This window comes from Vulpes vulpes, unplaced genomic scaffold, assembly GCF_048418805.1.
Source record: "Vulpes vulpes isolate BD-2025 unplaced genomic scaffold, VulVul3 u000000630, whole genome shotgun sequence".
Classification (NCBI taxonomy): domain Eukaryota; kingdom Metazoa; phylum Chordata; class Mammalia; order Carnivora; family Canidae; genus Vulpes; species Vulpes vulpes.
The window spans coordinates 490,886-511,015 of record NW_027325744.1 but is presented as its reverse complement, the minus strand read 5'-3'; the positions used below and the strand labels follow the sequence as shown (position 1 = coordinate 511,015).

General features: G+C 42.2%; 1 protein-coding gene across 8 annotated transcripts in view; it reads right to left on the bottom strand.

The window, feature by feature from the left end:
* LOC140596750 (piwi-like protein 1) overlaps nucleotides 1–20,130 on the bottom strand; it is a 98,082-nt gene that overhangs the window by 1,367 nt on the left and 76,585 nt on the right. For 4 of the 8 annotated variants that reach the window (XM_072745237.1, XM_072745240.1, XM_072745238.1 and 1 more), the window contains 15 exons: nucleotides 18,119–18,247; nucleotides 17,310–17,524; nucleotides 16,432–16,550; nucleotides 15,722–15,802; nucleotides 15,215–15,412; nucleotides 13,041–13,152; nucleotides 9,871–9,997; nucleotides 9,541–9,658; nucleotides 9,050–9,164; nucleotides 8,388–8,575; nucleotides 7,161–7,233; nucleotides 4,846–5,046; nucleotides 4,603–4,706; nucleotides 1,908–1,978; nucleotides 1,353–1,509 (listed from right to left, as the gene is read on the bottom strand). In XM_072745237.1, the coding sequence (XP_072601338.1) occupies nucleotides 1,353–1,509; nucleotides 1,908–1,978; nucleotides 4,603–4,706; nucleotides 4,846–5,046; nucleotides 7,161–7,233; nucleotides 8,388–8,575; nucleotides 9,050–9,164; nucleotides 9,541–9,658; nucleotides 9,871–9,997; nucleotides 13,041–13,152; nucleotides 15,215–15,412; nucleotides 15,722–15,802; nucleotides 16,432–16,550; nucleotides 17,310–17,432 (1,787 nt within the window). In that variant the 5' untranslated portion in view covers nucleotides 17,433–17,524; nucleotides 18,119–18,247. Of the gene's footprint in view, nucleotides 1–1,352; nucleotides 1,510–1,907; nucleotides 1,979–4,602; nucleotides 4,707–4,845; nucleotides 5,047–7,160; nucleotides 7,234–8,387; nucleotides 8,576–9,049; nucleotides 9,165–9,540; nucleotides 9,659–9,870; nucleotides 9,998–13,040; nucleotides 13,153–15,214; nucleotides 15,413–15,721; nucleotides 15,803–16,431; nucleotides 16,551–17,309; nucleotides 17,525–18,118; nucleotides 18,248–20,130 lie in introns of those variants that run through there. The other 4 variants (XM_072745241.1, XM_072745242.1, XM_072745244.1 and 1 more) reach the window with 4 other exon arrangements.

The following is a 20,130-nucleotide window of genomic DNA, read 5'->3' as shown; positions in this document are numbered from 1 at the left end:
CGTTCAACCGGGCCAATGCTGACCCACTCTGCCTCTCCCAGAGGAAGGTGCAGGCTGTGTTCCAGGCCCTTGTATGGACCCAACGTGGACGGGGGTCACCTGGCCCGGCGGGAGATCGTGGTTGATGGCACCACAAACTGAACATTCTCGCAGGCTTGCTCATCTGAAGCCATTTCCCTGAACCAGTACTTGGGAACTCTGCTGGCTCAGGCACCTGGATGCTTTCTGGCCTCCAGGAATATTGAGACCCGGCCACCCTGCACTGACCTGTGGTTCTGCACCCTTTCACCAATGAGTCCCTTTCAGGCAGGGACATCTCTAGAGGAGCACACTTTGAAGGGCCCAGATTTGAACTTTCACTTTCCTAAAGTTGGCTTACACGTGCTCCCTCCCCCACCCCACCCATTATCCTCTGATATATCCCTTTCCGTTTTACTTCTCCACACTCCACTTCATTTTTTCACTTTTCTATTTGTAGACTCAGCCATTCTTGCTTACAACTCGGCTTGATTTCATTGGTGTTCAGGATGGCTTGATAGTTATGTAGCTAATTTTGGGGGACCAGCTGACATGAGGACCTCTACTCTGCTATCTTCCATCCATCTGAAATTTGTTGTTTTTTTTTTTTGTAACGGGCCTAATCCAAACTGATTCAGGAGGTTAGTCCATGAAACCTGTCATTCCCCAAAATTCAAGTTTGTTTTTCAAAAAAGTCAGCTTTATTTAGGATCACGCAAACTACTTGAAGCACCACACACACAGGATTCCTTCAGAAGAATCTGTGGAAGGTATAGTCCCCCCACACACCAACTTTACTGTCCTAGCTCCATGAGCTTGACCTAAGCAGTAAGAGAGGTTTCTATTTACAGCCACTCACATCTTAGGGGGAGGAACTTCCTCACAAGGTTGGGGCTGCTCCTATCTGTGGTGGGAACCAGGCCCCAGTGACAAGCAGAGGAGGCAGAGGAGAGGCATTCCCCAGCCCCAGGACCTACAAAACTCCAGAATAAAGAAGTTGCCTAAACACAAACCATCACCAGGCTGTGTTTATGGATTTTAATAAGTACCTGACCTTAACAAGCCCTCCTACATCAAGGCTTGCAGGGAGATTAGAAAAAAAGGAACAGGTTCTTAGGCGGTTCCATGGGGGAGAACACAATCAGGAACGTTTTAGTTCTGCTCTGTCCTCTGACTTGGGTGTGGACCAGAAAGTCAAAGAATGAATTCCCCATCCAGCAACTGATGCCCTCTGTGCCATGTTCTCTCTCTTAATTCACAGATCATAACTGTGATATTCCTTTCAGAGACTGAAATGTAGAGTTTACAAAATCTGCACTTTACAATTTATATACCCAGAGTCTTTAGGGTACACAGATCTTAAGGAGGACTCAATCTGTGGGACTTCATGATCCATCAGTGCTTGAAGCTGACCATCCCCAACTCCATCCCGATACACAATGATAGCTTGTGGTAGAAACTGATTATGTTTACACCAGAGCTTCAGGGCAGCTGGAAGGAAACCAGAAACATGGGTGAATAAGCCGTAACTCAGAACCAACTGGCCACTGCTATTTGTAACAGCTTCTAGGTTCATGTTCTTTCAATCCTGTAGCCTCCAGGACACATTCACTGCCTTTTGGTCTTCACGTGAGCTCAGCATTTCTCAACAGCACCACTACAGAAATTCTGAGCCAGATAATTCTTTGTGGGGGCAGAATGGGTGTTGCTGTCTTCTGTAGCATGCCTGGTCTCTACCCGCTAGTTGGAGGCCAGTAGCACCTCCATCCCAGCTGTTACAATGGAGCGCATCTCTAGGCATTGCCAGACGTCTCCGGGGGGACAGTGTGTTCACTTGCAGACAACTACCCAGATGGAGTCAGGCACACCAATCTTGATGGGACACTAACCTTCCAAGCAGGTTTTAAGCCCGTTCACAAGCTCCTGCCCCGATTCCTGGAAAATGCACTGAGAGAACCACCTTGTTTGGAGAAAAATAAGCTGTCAGTTTGAGATAGGAGTCTTAAAAATTCCCTTATTTTTCATCCTGAGTTAATCTAGGACCTCTGGTGGCGGGGAGGGGGGAGTCACTATGAGTAGCTGAAGATCCAATCAGGAATCCATTCTTTGATGCCTCTGCAGAGATCGAAGCATTGGTCTCTTCCAGTACCCTAGGCATTTATTAAAATTGTGAATGCACACAAATAGGAATATGGAAGCATTCACTAACATTGGTACAAATTACACGCACTTTCAATGTGCAGGACTACTGCCGTCTCATGGTGGACACCCAAAATAAATAGCCAGTGTTCCTGGAGATTCCTGCTTCCAAGCTGAGGTCTTAAAAAAAATGGTTCATCCATAATCATGCTTTATGGGAACCACCTGCTTTGGAGCAGTAATTTTTACTTGACCACTTCCCAACAGATCAAGCAATACTGGTCTCAAGTTTCTATCCCCTGTTTTTTTAATTGCTTCAAACTATTGCAATGACCTGACATGATATAATACATTTGTCTGCTTTTTTTCCCCAGAATTTACAGTCTACAAGATGAAATCATGGTATGTTCAAATGCTGAGAACAGAGCAGTGGAAATGTTGTGCCAAAAAGCAAGGGTTCGCCCTTTCATGAAGATGGCGCCGAAGGTGAAGAAGGAAGCCCCTGCCCCTCCCAAAGCTGAAGCCAAAGAAAAGGCTTTGAAAGCTAAGAAAGTGGTGAAAGGCGAGCAGTCACAAAAAAAAAAAAAAAAAAGATCTGCACGTCACCTACATTCCGATGACCCAAGACCCCGTGTCTCCAAAGGCAGCCCAAATATCCTCGAAAGAGAGCCCCCAGGAGAAACAAGCTTGATCACTATGCCATCAAGTTCCCCTTAACTACTGAGTCAGCCATGAAGAAAATAGAAGACAACAATACACTTGTGCTCATTGTGGATGTCAAGGCCAATAAGCACCAGATAAAACAGGCTGTAAAGAAGCTCTATGACACTGATGTGGCGAAGGTCAACACCTTGATCAGGTCTGATGGAGAGAAGAAAGCATATGTTCGACTGGCTCCTGATTATGAGCTTTGGATGTTGCCAACAAAATTGGGATCATCTAAACTGAGTCCAGCCAACTATAAATCTAAATATAAATTTTTTCACCATAAAAAAAAGCAAGGGTTCAAAATTATTTATGAACTGAATGAAATCATTTGGGAAATATAAAAATTAATGAAAGGGAATAAAGGGAAAGGAGAGAAAATGAGTGAAAATCTCAGTGAGGGTGACAAAACATGAGAGACACCTAACTCTGGGAAACGAGGGGTAGTGGAAAGGGAGGTGGGTAGGGGTTGGGGTGACTGGGTGATGGGCACTGAGGGGACACTTGGCGGGATGAGCACTGGGTGTTCTATGTTGGCAAATTGAACTCCAATTTAAAAGAATTAAAAATTTAAAAATGAACCGAATGAGAGCTTAATTTCTTTCCATGATTGAAACATTATTTTCCACATGCCCTCCCACCATAAAAGCAAACCAATATTATATTAAACTAGAACTGGAACTAGACTGGAATAATTGATGCCATTCATGAAAATAAAAATGGACCCCCTTAAAGAATACTCTGTAATTATACCAAGGGGGCTAGTAAATCCTCAGGAAGCATAACAGTGATTGGTGATGGTCATACACATGCTAATGCTCAAGAAACTAAACTGAAGAATGTGCAAACTCCTTTGAAGGTAGGTTCTACTCTAAGCACAGAAAACAAAAGTATCCCTGGAGCAAGGGAGAAACATGAGATATGGAAGCATATGTTCTTCGGCAGATCCATTACATATAGATCTGTGAAGAGCAGATCCTGTACCTATAGGCTTCTGATTGTATTCCTAGGTCTGTCTTCCCCATGTGGGGCCTGAGTCCTTCCCCGTGTGTTAATGGGGAGACTCACTGATCATCAGAGCCCCCAGTGAGCAGAAATCTAACGCTTGGAATCTGTGACTATTGTATCGCCCCTGTGATTATGTCCTATGTCACAGTTGGCTTTAGGGAAGATTTTCCAGATGGACCTTATCTAATTTCATAACCCCCTGAAAAAGCAAGATAGCAGAAGGGGGAAGAGAGATTTGAAGGAGAACAAGGACTGTGTGCTCTGGGGGAGCAGGGCATTCGAGAAGGAATATGGATGAAGTCCCAGGAGCTGAAACAGGCCTGTAGCTGGCAGCCAGCAAGGAAAGGGGGACCTCTGTCCTTCATCTACCAAAAACAAAAACAAAACAAAAAAAAGATTCTACCACAAGGATGTGCACTTGCAATAGGACCTCAAGCCTCCAGAGGAGAATGTGGCTTGGCCAACATGGCCAACCTGATGGCTGCCTGACAGACCTTCGCGCAGACACAGGAGTGTCCTCTTAAGCTGCCATGTTTGTCGTCATCTGTTAAGCAGCAACAGAAAAATGATATAGACCCTTCCACATCAAATGTATTTGGAGCATAACTTTGCCAGAAGAGGAAGAGAATACCCTGCCCATGGCCCTCGTCAACAAACATTAGTTAGGCCCACCTCTCCTGTTTGGTCTACAGCTAGTTGCCATCTACACAATGTCTGCCTACGCCCACTCACTGCGTCAATTCCTGATTGATGCTGGACACGAAGCCTGCAATTGACTTCCGCCGATTTACAATATCATGGAAACAGTCGATACCAATGAACATCGCATTCTGTAACTGAAATTTTTTAAAAAAGGTAAGACATTGAGTTAGAACACAATAGAAGCACAATTAAGCAACTGCGTTTAAGATGGTTGAGTCTTAAATTCCACTGAACACAAGTGAAATAAAGAGAAGGCAATGAAATCCAACGTACTCCTGTCTCCACCTTCCAGAGGGCTCCTCCCATCTTGCAGTTCATCTGCTGGGCAATCTTTGTCGCAATGGTCATCAGCGTCTGGGGTTTGTCTAAGGTCCGTGCCACGACACACTGGCTTGGGGTCGGACACTTGACACACAGGTATTGTTTTATGCCATCATACAGGTCTTTCTTTTCACTGGACAGCACGCAAAGGACCTTGAAAGAAAGCAACAAGACTACCGAGGACATGAAACCACAGTAATGGGAGAAGTGGATGTCACGTCAAGCAAACTACCTAGGTGGAGGAACAGAGTCTGTTCATTCAATCCACAGCTGGCCCAGGAGGGTAAAGGGTCTGGAATCCCATTCCATTCAATAATGGCGAAGGTGAGCATATGGAAGAGGAAAGAGCCTAGGAGCCAGGCATGGGCAATATGCATGAATCACTTGCACTTGCAAAGTCTTTACGTCCTGGCTATTCTGTTTCTAGGAGTTTATCATGAAGTTGACACAGAGGGTTAACAAGCACAGACTGAAACGTACCATCATCAGGAACGTCACCCCTTACATGATGGGTGCTATGTGAGAGCACTTGCCAAGCATTGTACTTGACTCAGTTAATTCTTCAATAACCTACTGAGATCAAGACTAGTATCCCCATTTTACCCCTAAGCAAATAAGCTCAGGAGTTATGGAAACTGTCTGATGTACAGGCAGCAGGGCAAGATTTCTAACACGTGCTCAGACCTCCAACAGGACATGGGGTCATAAGAAAGAGCAATTACTGTTTGGTTGCTTTCTAACTATAATGGAAGATCCTCAATGTATTATTTCTAACATGATGCTTCTAGGAAGATTTTTTGGGGATAATCCTCAATCAGACTAGGGAAATTCCTTTCTCATTTTAAAAATTTCACATGAATGAATGTGGAATTCTATCAAATGCATTTTGTACTTTTTTTTTTTTTTTACATTTAATCTGCAATTATTTTTCCTATAATTCACCACACTTTCTTTTTCTGAAGATTGCATTTCAGGCTTACTGTCACCCTAGGCCCATGGTATTCTACTTTTTTTTTATGATTTTTAATTTACTTATCTGATAGAGAATGAGAGTTATCACAGGAGGAGAGAAAGAGAAAGAGGCACTGAGCAGGGAGCCTGATATTCTAATATCATTGCTACTTTCAAGTTATTCTTTGGTTTTTGAATGTATATGATTTAATGATTTCTAATTGTAATAGACTGCAGTCAATGTGTGTGTTTGAAAGGACACCAATCCATTATTGGCTTAGGATTTCTCCATGCCTGTTGGGATCACTTAAAGATGAAGGCTAAACTAACTTATAGATATGCTTTTCTTAAAGCACCTAATCTTTTGGGTACAGATTACACACACACACACCTCCATTTATTTATATATACACATATATAAATATACGTATTTATGTATATTTCAATAGCTCAATACGTCAGGCTTTTAAGTACAATTGCAAAATCTAGATTCTAATTTTTTCTGTGATGATTTCTGAGTATTCAGAGAGTGGTCAGCTAATGCATCCTACAATTTCAGCTTCTGGAATAGCATAGGCCAGTCTCCTCCTAAGAAGAGCTGTTCAAACTGATGAAAACACAGGGACTGTGCCTGTTTGGGGCTCAGGCAGTCTAACAAGGTCATAAAGAGTTATTAGGTTAAGACAGGAAAGAAGTAGGGACCCAGAGAGATGATCTCAGCAATTGAGGCCACTTTCTCCCAAAGTGTTTGCCCACTCTCCAGTGAACATGGCTGAAAGGTCAGAGACCATGAACAGGCTGACAGCCTCAGAGACAGGAAAGGACAGAAATTGAAGACAAGTCCCTGCCAAAGAAAGGGCACTTGAGATTAATTTTGAGTGGTAGACACTCAAGATCTAACAGATGAGATTTATAACACTACAAGGTAAGACAGGAAGCTGCTGTCAATGGGACACCTGAGTGGCTCAGCGGTTTAGCACCTGCCTTTGGCCCAGGGCATGATCCTGGAGTCCTACATCGGGCTCCCTGCATGGAGCCTGCTTCTGTCTCTCCTGTCTCTTTCATGAATAAATAAAATCTTTGTAAAAAAAAAAAAAAAAAGGGTGGGGGCAGCCCCGGTGGTGTAACGGTTTAGCACCGCCTGCAGCCCAGGGTGTGATCCTGGAGACCCTGGATCGAGTCCCACGTCGTGCTCTCTGCATGGAGCCTGCTTCTCCCTCTGCCTGTGTCTCTGCCTCTCTCTATCTGCATCTGTATGAATAAATAAATAAAATCTGAAAAAAAAAAAAAGGAAGTGCTATCAAATAGAAACTTACCATCTGTGTTTTGGAGGAAACATGATTTTCTAAGACGGTTGTATAGGACTGGACTGTATCACTTACTTCAAGCCTAGAAAATAAGTATATATCATCTGTATTCAAAAGTTAAGTATGTAACAAACGTTTTATGCAGCCAATGGAGCACCACATAAAAACAAGGTACAATGTTAAAAAAAAAAAAAAAACTACTTTTAACTAATGGTCATGAAAGATTTACTTATTTGAGCGAGAGCTAAACCGCTGAGCCACTCAGGTGTCCCATTGACAGAGTAAAATCATTAAATCATATACGTTCAAAAACCAAAGAATAACTTGAAAGTAGCAATGATATTAGAATATCAGGCTCCCTGCTCAGTGCCTCTTTCTCTTTCTCTCCTCCTGTGATAGCTCTCATTCTCTATCAGATAAGTAAATTAAAAATCATAAAAAAAAAAAGTAGAATACCATGGGCCTAGGGTGACAGTAAGCCTGAAATGCAATCTTCAGAAAAAGAAACAGTTAGTGTGGTGAATTATAGGAAAAATAATTGCAGATTAAATGTAAAAAAAAAAAAGTACAAAATGCATTTGATAGAATTCCACATTCATTCATGTGAAAAGAAATTTTTAAAATGAGAAAGGAATTTCCCTAGTCTGATTGAGGATTATCCCCAAAAAATCTTCCTAGAAGCATCATCATGTTAGAAATAATACTTTGAGGATCTTCCATTATAGTTAGAAAGCAACCAAACAGTAATTGCTCTTTCTTATGACCCCATGTCCTGTTGGAGGTCTGAGCACGTGTTAGAAATCTTGCCCTGCTGCCTGTACATCAGACAGTTTCCATAACTCCTGAGCTTATTTGCGTAGGGGTAAAATGCACACATAAGGGGAGGGGCAGAGAGTGAATCTTAAGCATACTCTCCACTGAGCACCCAGCTGGATCTGAGCCAAAACCAAGAGTCAGATGCTTAACTGACTGAGCCACCCAAGTACCCTGATAAGTTTGTTCTTAAAACAAAAATAAGTTCAATGTTTGGCTTCCTCAGCATGTATCCCAATAGCCACAAACTATATATCCCCAAAGCCTATTTTACAGTTAATTGGAATAGATTAGGCTTTTTTGTTTACAAACCTCCAGGGTTTTAATACAGTGACCAATTCCTATAATTTAATATAATCTGACTCCACTTTACCTCCGATTTGAAGATCGGTTGTTATAGATCTTAATTTCAGCTCTACTTACATTTTTGCCTCTCTCATAGCTATGCCCATGGTGGGTGTGACTTTCCGTAGACTCTGTACTAAGGATGAGGCCGCTCCATAATTTCTCGTAGGATAGAGTATTAGCCAATGATCTAGTGACTTCACATTGAGTAAGGGTCCACTTCTGGTCTCTCTCGACCAATCTGCAAACTGTGGATGGGAGTCAAACTGGAAGACATAGTATAAGACTTCAATTTTTAAAGAAATACCGACAAAGAGCCTTTCTATTGCAAATTCTTGCTACTTCCTACTGAAACGTTACAATTTTAAACTTTGGTCATAACTGAATTACATACTCTTCCCTTAAGATAGTGGTAAGTAATACTGGGATTCTATCATGGGTTACTCTGGATTGTTTGGATTCTAGCTATTTGACTCTTAAGGATATACTTGGCAGATTGTTTTGCCACGAGAGATGTCCACAACTCCAAACATGGTAAACTATAGAGTTTACTATATGCCAAGGATGTTACATGCTTTCTAACTGAACACCTGCTCGCTCTCCCCTAGAGAAAGGACAAACAGCCCAAGAAGAGAGAGCAGTGAGTTACTGACCTGACTTAGGTCCTCTGCATTATTATTCATTTGGCCCCAAATGACTGCAAGAGTAACTAGAACATGACCATTTTGAAGCTGTCTTACCGCTCTTCTTCCTTGAAAAATTCTTACTTCTTTCAAGATCCTTCCCGAGAAGGACACGAAGTTGGTATCAAATTTCAAATCCCAGAGTTGAAGTTCCCGTTGTACCTCCCTATTTCTGAAAGTTAAAATATTTCCACAGAATAGAACCAAAGGAAATAAGCAAAAATGATGATCCATTTGCAAAATTCTAGTTAATCTAAGATGCCTTGTTGTTTGTCTTCTGTATTGACATGTTGCAGAGAGAGGGTTTCTAGTACTCTGAAATCATGTCCTTACTCTCACATTTGTGCTTAGGGTCTTTCTATTTTGTTCTTCCCCTCCAGACCTCCTCTAACTTTGCATCAATGGAACAAATAGAGTTGTTCCCACAAGAGGTCGTTTTCTTCCAACCTGTTGTTTTTTAGTTGGAGAATCTGAGATATCAAGAGTTCTGCACGGGTCTCATCTTCAGGACACACACACAAAGACACAGAGAGAAAAATAGGACTTACGTTTGTATAGTATTCATCAGTTTCCGTAATTCGTGCTGCCTTCTTTCTGGATCCAACCTCATATGAAGAGCCAAGTCTCTCATCACCCTGTAGTCTTTTCGCATTTTATCTGATAGACCTTTAAAAAGTTAAGAAGATATAGCTAAACAAGCAAGAATAAATATGTATGTGAAGAAGCCTTGATGATTTTATCTGGAAGAGGAAGAGCCAATGGAGAGAACACAGCTCTGGGTCATTATGGAGTACTGTGAGAAGCCTGTACTTCTACATCATAACATCTGGGGCTTGAAAGGGGTGGTCTTCTATGAGGACTGCATAAATCTGAAGTACCTGTCAGGTAGCATAGCTCAGGAACCAGCATTATAGGCTTATGGGGTGTGTCCTGTTGGCTCTTTTTCCATTTGCCTTTGCTGATCAACAGTGGCTGAGTTAGGTCAGTAACCTCTGTATTATACTGCTGCTCAAAAGAGGTGAGAAAGAACACTGGTGTGACTGTCAGCAAAGCCTAGTCAAGTCACCTAAATAGGTACAAAAAAGTCTGGATCACCAACAGAGGCCCAGGGGTGTGCTAGGAAGACTATTTCCCCAAGTTTAAGAACACGTTAAAGATACTCTTAATAGTCTCTTAATTTAGATGTCCCAGGGATGACCTCTTTTTTCCTTGTAAGCACACATGGCCCAGGAGAACAAGACTCTCATAAACATTGTGTTGGGGTCACTGTACCAGCCTTCTTTGACTTGCTATAGGTAAATGCAGGACCAAGCCTTGAATTACATATTTCTCACTATAGTACTGCCTTAAAAAATTAAGGATGTAATTAAGAACTTTGAAGAGGATTCCCACATTAATGGGGGACGACAAACCTGGTCACTCCTTGCAGCTGCAATACTACAGCTATTCCAAACATGCCTCCTGCATCATCGAAACTTTTCCGCCAGGAAAAGGCATTTGCCAAGACATCTATCCAGAAGCTCCTATCCCTAGGCTGCAATTCCTGTACAATAAAGTGCCTTTCCTCTCCCACATAAAGTGATGGTCTGTCATAGATCCTTCCATGCTGACCAGTGAGATCCTCATCAGTCACCAGTTAGCCACATGAATTCTGGTGGGATTGGTTAAGTATCTTGAGAATGTCAAAGGAGTTCCAGAGACAAGAAGACTTCAAATCCAGTGTTCATGGTGCTTTACCTCTGGAGCTGAACTACTACTTTTAATTCTCTGTAGTTATTTGAAAGGCAGCTGGGATTCACCTCCGTTCCCCTGCTTCTAGAGTCTTAAGGCAGGAGCTTGTGCAAGTATATGTATATACATGTGTGCGGAATCATGGCATCATTTTAGGGCCTCAATCACCACTCCCACCACTGAGACTAGCACAGCCTTTGTACAAGCTGTTCTGTCGAGAACTTTGAGAAACACACTATTAATTCTCATGGCTGTCCTGTGATATCCCAGACGGATCTCCTACAACACCAACTTCTGCATCTCCACAGGAATTTCCTTGTCCCACTTTGCATTACTATGAAAGCTTTTCTGCAAGCCAGGATTGTGCTTTCCTTTTAAGGGCTCATCTATGGATTTCAGGATTTTTCTAGATCTCATGACAACACAACTAGATTGCCATCTGTTATTATACTGAGTTCCCACCAGGACATCCCAAGACTACTCAAGTCATTTCAAAGGTCACCTAAACCAATGACTTTTGAAGTAAAATCTGGAGAATGAGCAAGCAAATATCAGCCTGATATCCCTGTCTGCAACTCCATCATAGGCTATGTCAACCCAACAATCCCCAAGCCAGCTCCTCACACAGAATCTCCCATTGCAATAAGTGATGCCAGCCTCCACTCACTTCCTCAGATAAAGCCAGAGACTCCTCTTACCATTACTCACTACATTTGAGCCATCAAAAGTCCTCTTGTCTGCCCCATCCATTCCCTTTCTAATCCAGGTTACCATTATCACTGATCTAAATGGACTTAAGCACCTCCCTACTGGTGTCCCTGCCTCCCTTTTTACCCGCATATTCCCTGTACCCATACATTCCCTGTACATTAGACCCACATCTGTAAAATAAAGTGCCCCATTTCATCTATCTGTATAGTCTCACTTAACGGTAAAATCCAATGTGTGTAGGTGGATAGAACTTTATACAGTGTGGCTCCCACGTCCTCCTCTGACGTCATATCCTGCAACCCTGTACACGTCCCACCCACAACTGGGTTTATTTCTTGACAGGACACTCTAGCCTTGTTTGGGATCTGGATACATCATGCCCATCCTGAAAGTGGTGTAAGAGACAATTCTTCTCACCAATCTGCACACAGCTTGCTCCTTTCTGACAGTCACATGCCAGCTACTCAGAGCTTTCTATGACCAGCAGTCTAAGCCACCAGACATTCTCCATAACACCTCTTGATTATCTGCATAGATTTCCCCCAATACATGCTTTCTTCTTGTCTGCCATCTCTCTTCCTGCTACAAGGATGCAAGTTCCTTAAGAACAGAGAACTCAGTAGTCTTACCAATGTATACCCAAGTTGTATAATGAGCACTCATTACATGCTTTCAGGTTAAACAAGTAAGTACTAAGCGTGGAGCACAAGTGGGGATGATGCCATAATAGCACCATACCCTTGAATGGCTGTGTACTCTCAGTGCTTCCAAGTAGCTAGGTTTTGGATTCCTAATAAAATTTAGAGAAAAAAAAAACCCAGCTTATGCTTTTCTAAGTTCTTTCCGTTTGCTATAAATATCTCTAACTCCTTGAATTCTCTCTTAACTGCCAAAGCTAGAGAACCAACCTCACCACCTAGTGCATCTTTGTTCATGAAGTTTACTTGTTTCTTTGTGAATAAAGATTGAGGAATCCGGGATCCCTGGGTGGCGCAGCGGTTTGGCGCCTGCCTTTGGCCCAGGGCGCGATCCTGGAGACCCGGGATCGAATCCCACATCGGGCTCCCGGTGCATGGAGCCTGCTTCTCCCTCTGCCTATGTCTCTGCCTCTCTCTCTCTCTCTGACTATCATAAATAAATTAAAAAAAAAATAAAAATAAAAAAATAAAAAAAAAAGATTGAGGAATCCATGAGTTATGAGATTTAGCACACAAGTGACATAATTTCTGATAGTAATTTTTCACTTTTTCATTTTGAACCAAGTCCTAGAGAGCTGAAACTTCTACATAGGTGAAGTCCTCATATCTGAAATTTTGCCATATTTTATTTTCAACCCACCAATCCATCAACATGTTTAAAACTATCATAGCCATGTCCAAGACTCATTAAAGAGGTCTTATTGGAGCCATTCTAATTATGTAACATATATACAAGGTACCCAAATACATGGACAAATTCATGTAAGTTATAATACCCTCCAAGAGAAACCCTGTAATATATAGATTTTGACTTATGATCTAACATGTGACTATCAGTTATACATAGGAGACATATTTGATTAAATAAGAAAAAATATTTAGACATACTGAAATAAAAGATTGCATACCTCCCTGTAGTAGTCTACAAAGGTGATTTCAGCACCACCTGATTTCTTAAATTTGGTTCTGGGATTATCCTCCCCATTAATAGCATCCACCCTATAGGTTTTGTTGTTATACCTGTGGAATATTCACAATATATGGTATTATTCCTAATGTATTCATAGCATGGGATCAGGCAAGAATTAATAGGCTTTAAATCCTACAGGTAATTGCAGGATATATCAGCTTTATTATATTCAATATATTCACCGAGTTGTACACTCTTCAACACAACCCAAACACCACAACCACGAGCAGTCACTCCTCATGTCCACTCAACTTCCCCAGTCCTTAGATAACTGCTAGTTTAAAGTCCATCCTATACGTTTGCCTACCTGACCTGTTGCATAGGAATTGAGTCATACGATATGTGACCCTTCCTGACTGCCTTCTCCCACTCAGCATAATGTCTTTCGAGATTCATTCCTGCTATAGCATATACTTGTACTTAATTCCTACTTATTGCCAAATAAAAACATAGCATATCTATAATGGGATATATGTTTCAGCGGATGAACATTCAAGTTGTTTACACTCTTAAGCTATTATGAATAATGCTGTCAGGTCTACAAAATTGGTACATTGGCCATAAGTTTTCATTTTTCTTGGGTACATAACCAGGAATAGAACTGCTGGATCACATGGCCACACTATATTTAGCATGTTGAGGAAGTGCCATACTGTTTTCCAAGGAGATCATACCATTTCACATTTATACCAGCAACGTTTGAGGGTTGGTTCAGATTTTTCACATCCTTGCCAACATTTAGTATCTGCTTTTTTTTTTTTTTTTTTTAAATTTTTTATTTATTATTTATGATAGTCACACAGAGAGAGAGAGGCAGAGACATAGGCAGAGGGAGAAACAGGCTCCATGCAGCGGGAGCCCGACGTGGGATTCGATCCCGGGTCTCCAGGATCGCGCCCTGGGCCAAAGGCAGGCGCCAAACCTCTGCGCCACCCAGGGATCCCTAGTATCTGCTTTCTTAATTTTAGCCATCCTAGTGGGTACGAAGTGCTATTTCACTGTGGTTTTACTCTGCATTTCCCTCATGGCTAATAACATTGAGTATATTTTCATGTGATTATGGATCATTTTTATATTTTGTTCAGAGAAATGTTGATTCAGATCCTTTACCCATTTTTTAAAAGTTATCTTTTGACTTGTACCTGTTCTTTACTTAAATAGATGCAAGTTATGAGATTGAGAGAAAACAATTGCAAATCACCTTTCTATCCATTGTTTTTCACTTTTGACTTTGAAGAACAAACGTGTTTAATTTGATGAAGTACAATTTATACTTTTCTTTTGTCATCCCTTCTCTGTTGGTGTCCTATAAGGGTTTTGCTCACCTAAAGAAGATTTACTCCTATAGTTTCTTCAAAGACTTTTAAACTTTTAACACTTACATTGAGGTCTATTTTGAGTTTATCTTGGAGTGAAATTGGAGTTAATTTTGTATATTGTGTCAGGAAGGGCCAGGTGGATACCCAGTGGTCACAGCAATATTTGCTGAAAGAGTATTCCTTCTCTAAACTGTCTTGACACTCTTGTTGAAAAAAAGAAACTGACTATAAACTGACTTTGGGACTCAATTCTATTCCATCAATCTTTTCATCTGTCCTTTTGCCACTGTCTTGATTACTAGCTTTATATGTTTTGAAATTAGGGAGCAAAAGTCCTCAACTTTACTCTTAAGATGATGTTGCTAAACAACTTTCAATCCACACTCAAAGTGTCTGGTTTAAAGGGAGAGGAAAAAACTAACTTCAAGTGGAAATTTGCCCATAGGTTCTATCTAATTAAGCCCTGATTTTTTTTTAACTAGTTAGACACAAAGCAAAAGAAATTTGGAAGGAATATATTCTGTTATGTGCAGGACAGGGTTCCACAAGATGACTGGATCAGCATTAGGAATTAAGAACAGCGAAGTCTACAAATGACACGTATCCCTCTCTCATGCAATAGACCTAGATGAGAAAAGCATGGACTGACTTGGCCATTGCCATGCCAGGTCAGCTTCTGAACTTTAACTACTGAGTGGTTTGAGAACTATGGGAACATCTTCTCGGGGTGGGGGTGGTGATCAAAGTAATGGGATAGGTTTGTTGTTTTTTTTTTTTTTTTAAGCAGACTTACAGTGTAAAAACAATTGACCCGATTAATTCTTTAGAAACTTGCTCAACATCTTCCTTTCTGGTTTGTGGATCACGAAGACCTGTTATTAAATCATAAGCTGTTTGCATTCGGAGCAGTTTATGGTTCACATCAGCACAGAGGGTAATGCTGGTTTCATACTCAAAAATAGAAGTAACGTATCCAGGCCAGATGACCAGCCTGCAAATAGAACACGTTAGATGGGATTATCAAACTCCAAGCTCTGAGTATAGAGCAAGTGTCACAGGGCCCTAAAAAGGCACTTGAGAGTCAAGCCGTTTCATCTCTTATTTTTAATAAGAAATGGTCTTTTGAAGGACCTTTCCAATAGAGATTTACCTGCTGTGCTAGTTATACCTAATTTTTGTTAAACCATTTTATCATCAACCACAGGCTTACACATATATACCTACATATGTATGCATGTGAGAATCTATGGGATTTAGATGTATACATTACAAACATTACATGAAACTATTTTATACCAACTTGTGATCGAAGAACTCAGTGGCCTCTTGCTTGTTATAATAGTTGCGACCAACTTGCTTCAAATTCATCTGCTTCAAAATTCTAAAAATTGAAGAATAAGTTTTGTTGAAATAGTATGAATATTAAGCATTTGGTAATACACATGAGGATACATTAGGGGGAAAAATCTGCCAGCAACTTTGTATTACACATAATAAACAGATGTACCTGGTACAAGTAAATTATATTGTGAGGTAGATATTAAGGTCCATTTATCCTCTGTTTTCCCCTCCTTTCCCTTATATACAACAAACTGTCATGGAAAGACCATTAGGATATCCTCCATTCCCAGAAATGAACCAAAACATCTTTTGCAGATGACGTGCCTCCAATTTGGGATATTTGTCCACCACTGTTACTACAAAATAAAAAACCAGTGCATTTGCTCTAGGGAGAAATATGCATAGGCATGCATACTCGATGTATGCTCCTCCTTCCAGGCAGGTCCAGGCACAGGATATGGGGGTAGGCAGGGAGAATACTGAGGATAGGCCACAGAACTTAAGCATGTCTAGGTGAGGGTCAAGTCCCATTTCATCCCCAAGATCCGTTGCCCTCTCAGGATGAGGAGGTGTCAAGAACATGAAATTCTAGGAGCAAATGTCTATGTTCAATGCCACTGACACATGAACACAGTCATATCTCAAGGAAACTAAAGCTTATAAACACACCTTCTAAAGAGAATGTTGTAATAGCGTAAGCAGTCTGGTGAGTTGGGTGAGAGTTCGCTGATGAATTCAATGGTCAGCTTCACAACCTGGTTTTTCAGTAGGCTGACCAATTCCGTTTTCTGAGATAAAGAAAAAACAAGAGGGTCTAGCAGTCCTTCCGAAGACAATAAGCTCATTATTGAACCACAAATCAATAGGTCACCTGGGTATAAAACACACCAGTGTGACACATGCAGGGACAATACAAGACTTATAAGGCTAAAGTGAGGAGTCAGAATTAAACATTTACAACTACTTTTTTTTAACTTAAATGAGCTCCTGTAGATTATCCATTTGGTAAATAGATGTTTATTGAAAAAATATTAAGTCCTTCTAATGTTTTTGCTGAAAGATAAAAACTATTCAATACTTCATCAGCACTTGACCCATATTTGCCTTTGAAAATGTAAAAACATGTATATATTTTGCTCTCAGATTCATTTTAAGCACTGACATAAAAAAAAGCACTGACATGAGGCAGGAGGGAACATCAGTGATAAGCACACATGGCACGTGGGTGTTACAAATCCCATGGGCAAGAGATCTTCAGGTCTCCTCAAATCGTTGTACAAAAATGGTATTTGCTTTAAAACAGTGAAGATGTGAGAGGAAGAGAACAAAGGTCAAGAAAATGTCTAGGGTGACTGGGTGGTTCAATTTGTTAAGCATCTGCCTTTGGCTCAGGTAGTGATCCCAGGTCCTGGGATTGAGCCCCGAGTTGTGCTCCCTGCTCAGTGGGGAGACTGCTTCTCCCTGTTCCTCCGCCCTCTTGCTCATTCTCTCTTGCTCTATCAAGTAAATAAAATTTAAAAAGAAAACATCCAATAACAGTACTTAACCGGCAACAGTAGCTTGTGAGGTAATAATAAAGAGCTCCCATCAAATATATGGCACTCTCCAATAAATGCTTTATGCTGCAAAAGCAATTCTGAACGAACTTTTCCATCCTCGATGTCTGGCATGTAGTCAATGTTGTACTTATATGTGACCTGCTGGGGGCGGGACGTCACTCGGAAATGGTTTGTGAATAGCTTTACAGGTCTACCCAGCGTGCCTGCAAAAATGAATTCACGTGTCAATAATGAAACAAGCAGACTGACTGTACCTAAATAATGTGGACATCCCAATACTGAAAGCCAAAGTTAGGCCAAACAAGGATATTAACCACCAAACACATAAACATTTACATACAGCTGATGTCCAGAGTATGTATCATCCATTTAGAGGAGTCCTCACTCAAGCAGACATTTAGAGAGTTAAAATAGAAGATTAAAATATTTAACAAGAGATCAGAAGAAAGATCTCTAACACAAGGCTTCCAACAGGGGGAGTGGGTGGGGAGCCAGAATAATGTAAATGTTGTAATTATGCTTAGGTTTCTTTTATCTAAAGTCTCAGTGCATTCAAAGAGCTGGGTCATTCTGTCTTAGTGGCTATAAAAGGAAGAGAAAAATGGAGAGTCCATCTAGGACTCTCTAATAGTCTCTGTTTCTGCAAAATCAGGTGCCATTACAACAACGTAAGCAGATTGGGAGGTTACCTCCACTCACAGTGATGGGATGAAGTTTTACACACACTCTTAAACACAAACATGCACAGGTTTCACGTGAACAATTCCCTCAGGCTGGGTCGTTAATGGCCAGCATACCTGTCGTGGACTCTCTAACATGTTCCAAGTACTGTCGGGTATCCACCACATGGTCTCGAAAAATGCCCCCAAAATGCTTTCTCTCCTTCAGTGAGGTTGCCCGCAGTCTAGTCGCCAGCTGGAGTTCCTCTACATGGAAACGGATGTGAAAGCCATGAGTCTTATACAATAAAAAAAGGGAGGAAACATAAAACCACAAAGGACAATATTAAACACCAGCTATTAAGTAAAACTAAGTTGAGGTCGCTGGAGTTAGGAAAGTTAGGACTGTCCAACAATCCAAAGGGTATTTCAGTCATTGGTCACCAGAAAGGGGGAATGGGACCTGGAAACCCCTCTGAACAAGAGCCCACCCCACATCAGTGGCCGGCCTGGCCAGCCCCACATCCATCCCCATGGAATCTGCTTTTGCGCCAGACACTTGTCCGGAGTGCAAGCAGAAACTTTGTCCTTAGCCAGCAGCTTTATAGGCCAATCACTTGGCACCTCACTGCCCTCTCAGGAGCACTGGAAAATGCTGACTGAATAAGCAGTTTATAAAAAAAAAAAGTGCATGAAATTGCCTTTGATACAAAATAACTGAGATGTTCTTTTTAACAGCTACTGGAAAAGGCTCTATTTTTTAATTACATTGAAATATGCGTACAGACTTTACGAGGCACCATTTGGAGGACAAGACAAAGCAGTCTTTCAAATACCCTGAAAGAGGGGATTTATGAAGATGGAGGAGTAGGGTCCTCACCTCACCAGGTCCCCAACTTCCCGACAGAACTTCCAAACCATCCTGAACACCTACGAATGTGACCTGAGATTTAAAGAGAGAACAGCCGGAACTCTACAGAGAGAAAAGTTTTGGCTTCTAACAAGACAAGACAGGAAGGGGGAAAGGGAAAGGGAGAAAGGGAAAGGGGAAAAGGGAGAAAGGGGGAAAGGGGGAAAAGGGGAAAGGGGGAAAGGGGGAAAGGGGGAAAAGGAGAAAGGGGGAAAAGGGGAAAGGAGGAAAGGGGGAAAAGGAAAGGGAAAGGGAAAGGGAAAAGGAAAGGGAAAGGGAAAGGGAAAGGGAAAGGGAAAAGGAAAGGGAAAGGGAAAGGAAGGAAGAAGCCTGGGGCAGGTGGGGGGGTGGGGAGCTGCAGGCCAGAGGAGATGGCTCCAGCCTGGCGGGAAAGCCTGGGCGCCCCTAGAGCCCAGCCCCGGAGAGGAGGGGCGTCGGGCTGAACCCCAGGAGGGGCGGCGGAGTCCCCAGGTTCCTGGGGTCACTAGCAGACGAGGCACGGCCGGGGCAGAGCGCCCCAGGCCCGCGGGCCCAGCTCGGGACAGCGCTGGAGCCGCAGGCGGCGGGGCCTCAGGGAGAAGCAGGGGGGCAGGCGGGGGCTCCGGGCGGGCGGGGCGCTGCACCTGCTGCCTTCGGGCGCCCGCCGCGGCCCCGGGAGCGCGGTGCAGGCAGCACAGGCCCCGGAGCCCAGGGCCCGGGGGACACGGCCGAGGTCCTGCCTCCCCCCGGGGCGGGTGGAGGCTTCACAACTGCAGAATTAAGATCTCATCAGGCTGAAGTTAAAAATCAATTAAATGAGGTGCAATCCAAATTGGGGGTCCTAATGGCAAGGCATAAGGTGCTGGAAGAAAGAATGAGCAACACAGAAGACTCCTTGATGGCAAGGAAGGAAGCTGAGGAAAACAGAGAAAAACAATGAAAGGACCACGAGGAAAGGTTAAGGGAAATACATGACAGCTTCAGAAGGAAGAATTACGTATCACTGGGGTTCCAGAGAGCACCCAGAAGGACAGAGGGCCAGAAAGCATATTTAAACAAATCCAAGCTGAGAGCTTCCCTAATTCAGGAGGGGAATAGGCACTCAGACCCAGGAGATAGAGTGGTCCTCCCCCCAAATCAATAAAAACCGTTCAACACCTCAACACTTAATAGTGAAACTTGCAAATTCTATAGAAAAAGAGAAAATCTGTAAAGTAGATAGAGGCAGCAGATTCTTAACGAATATGGGGAGAATTGTTAC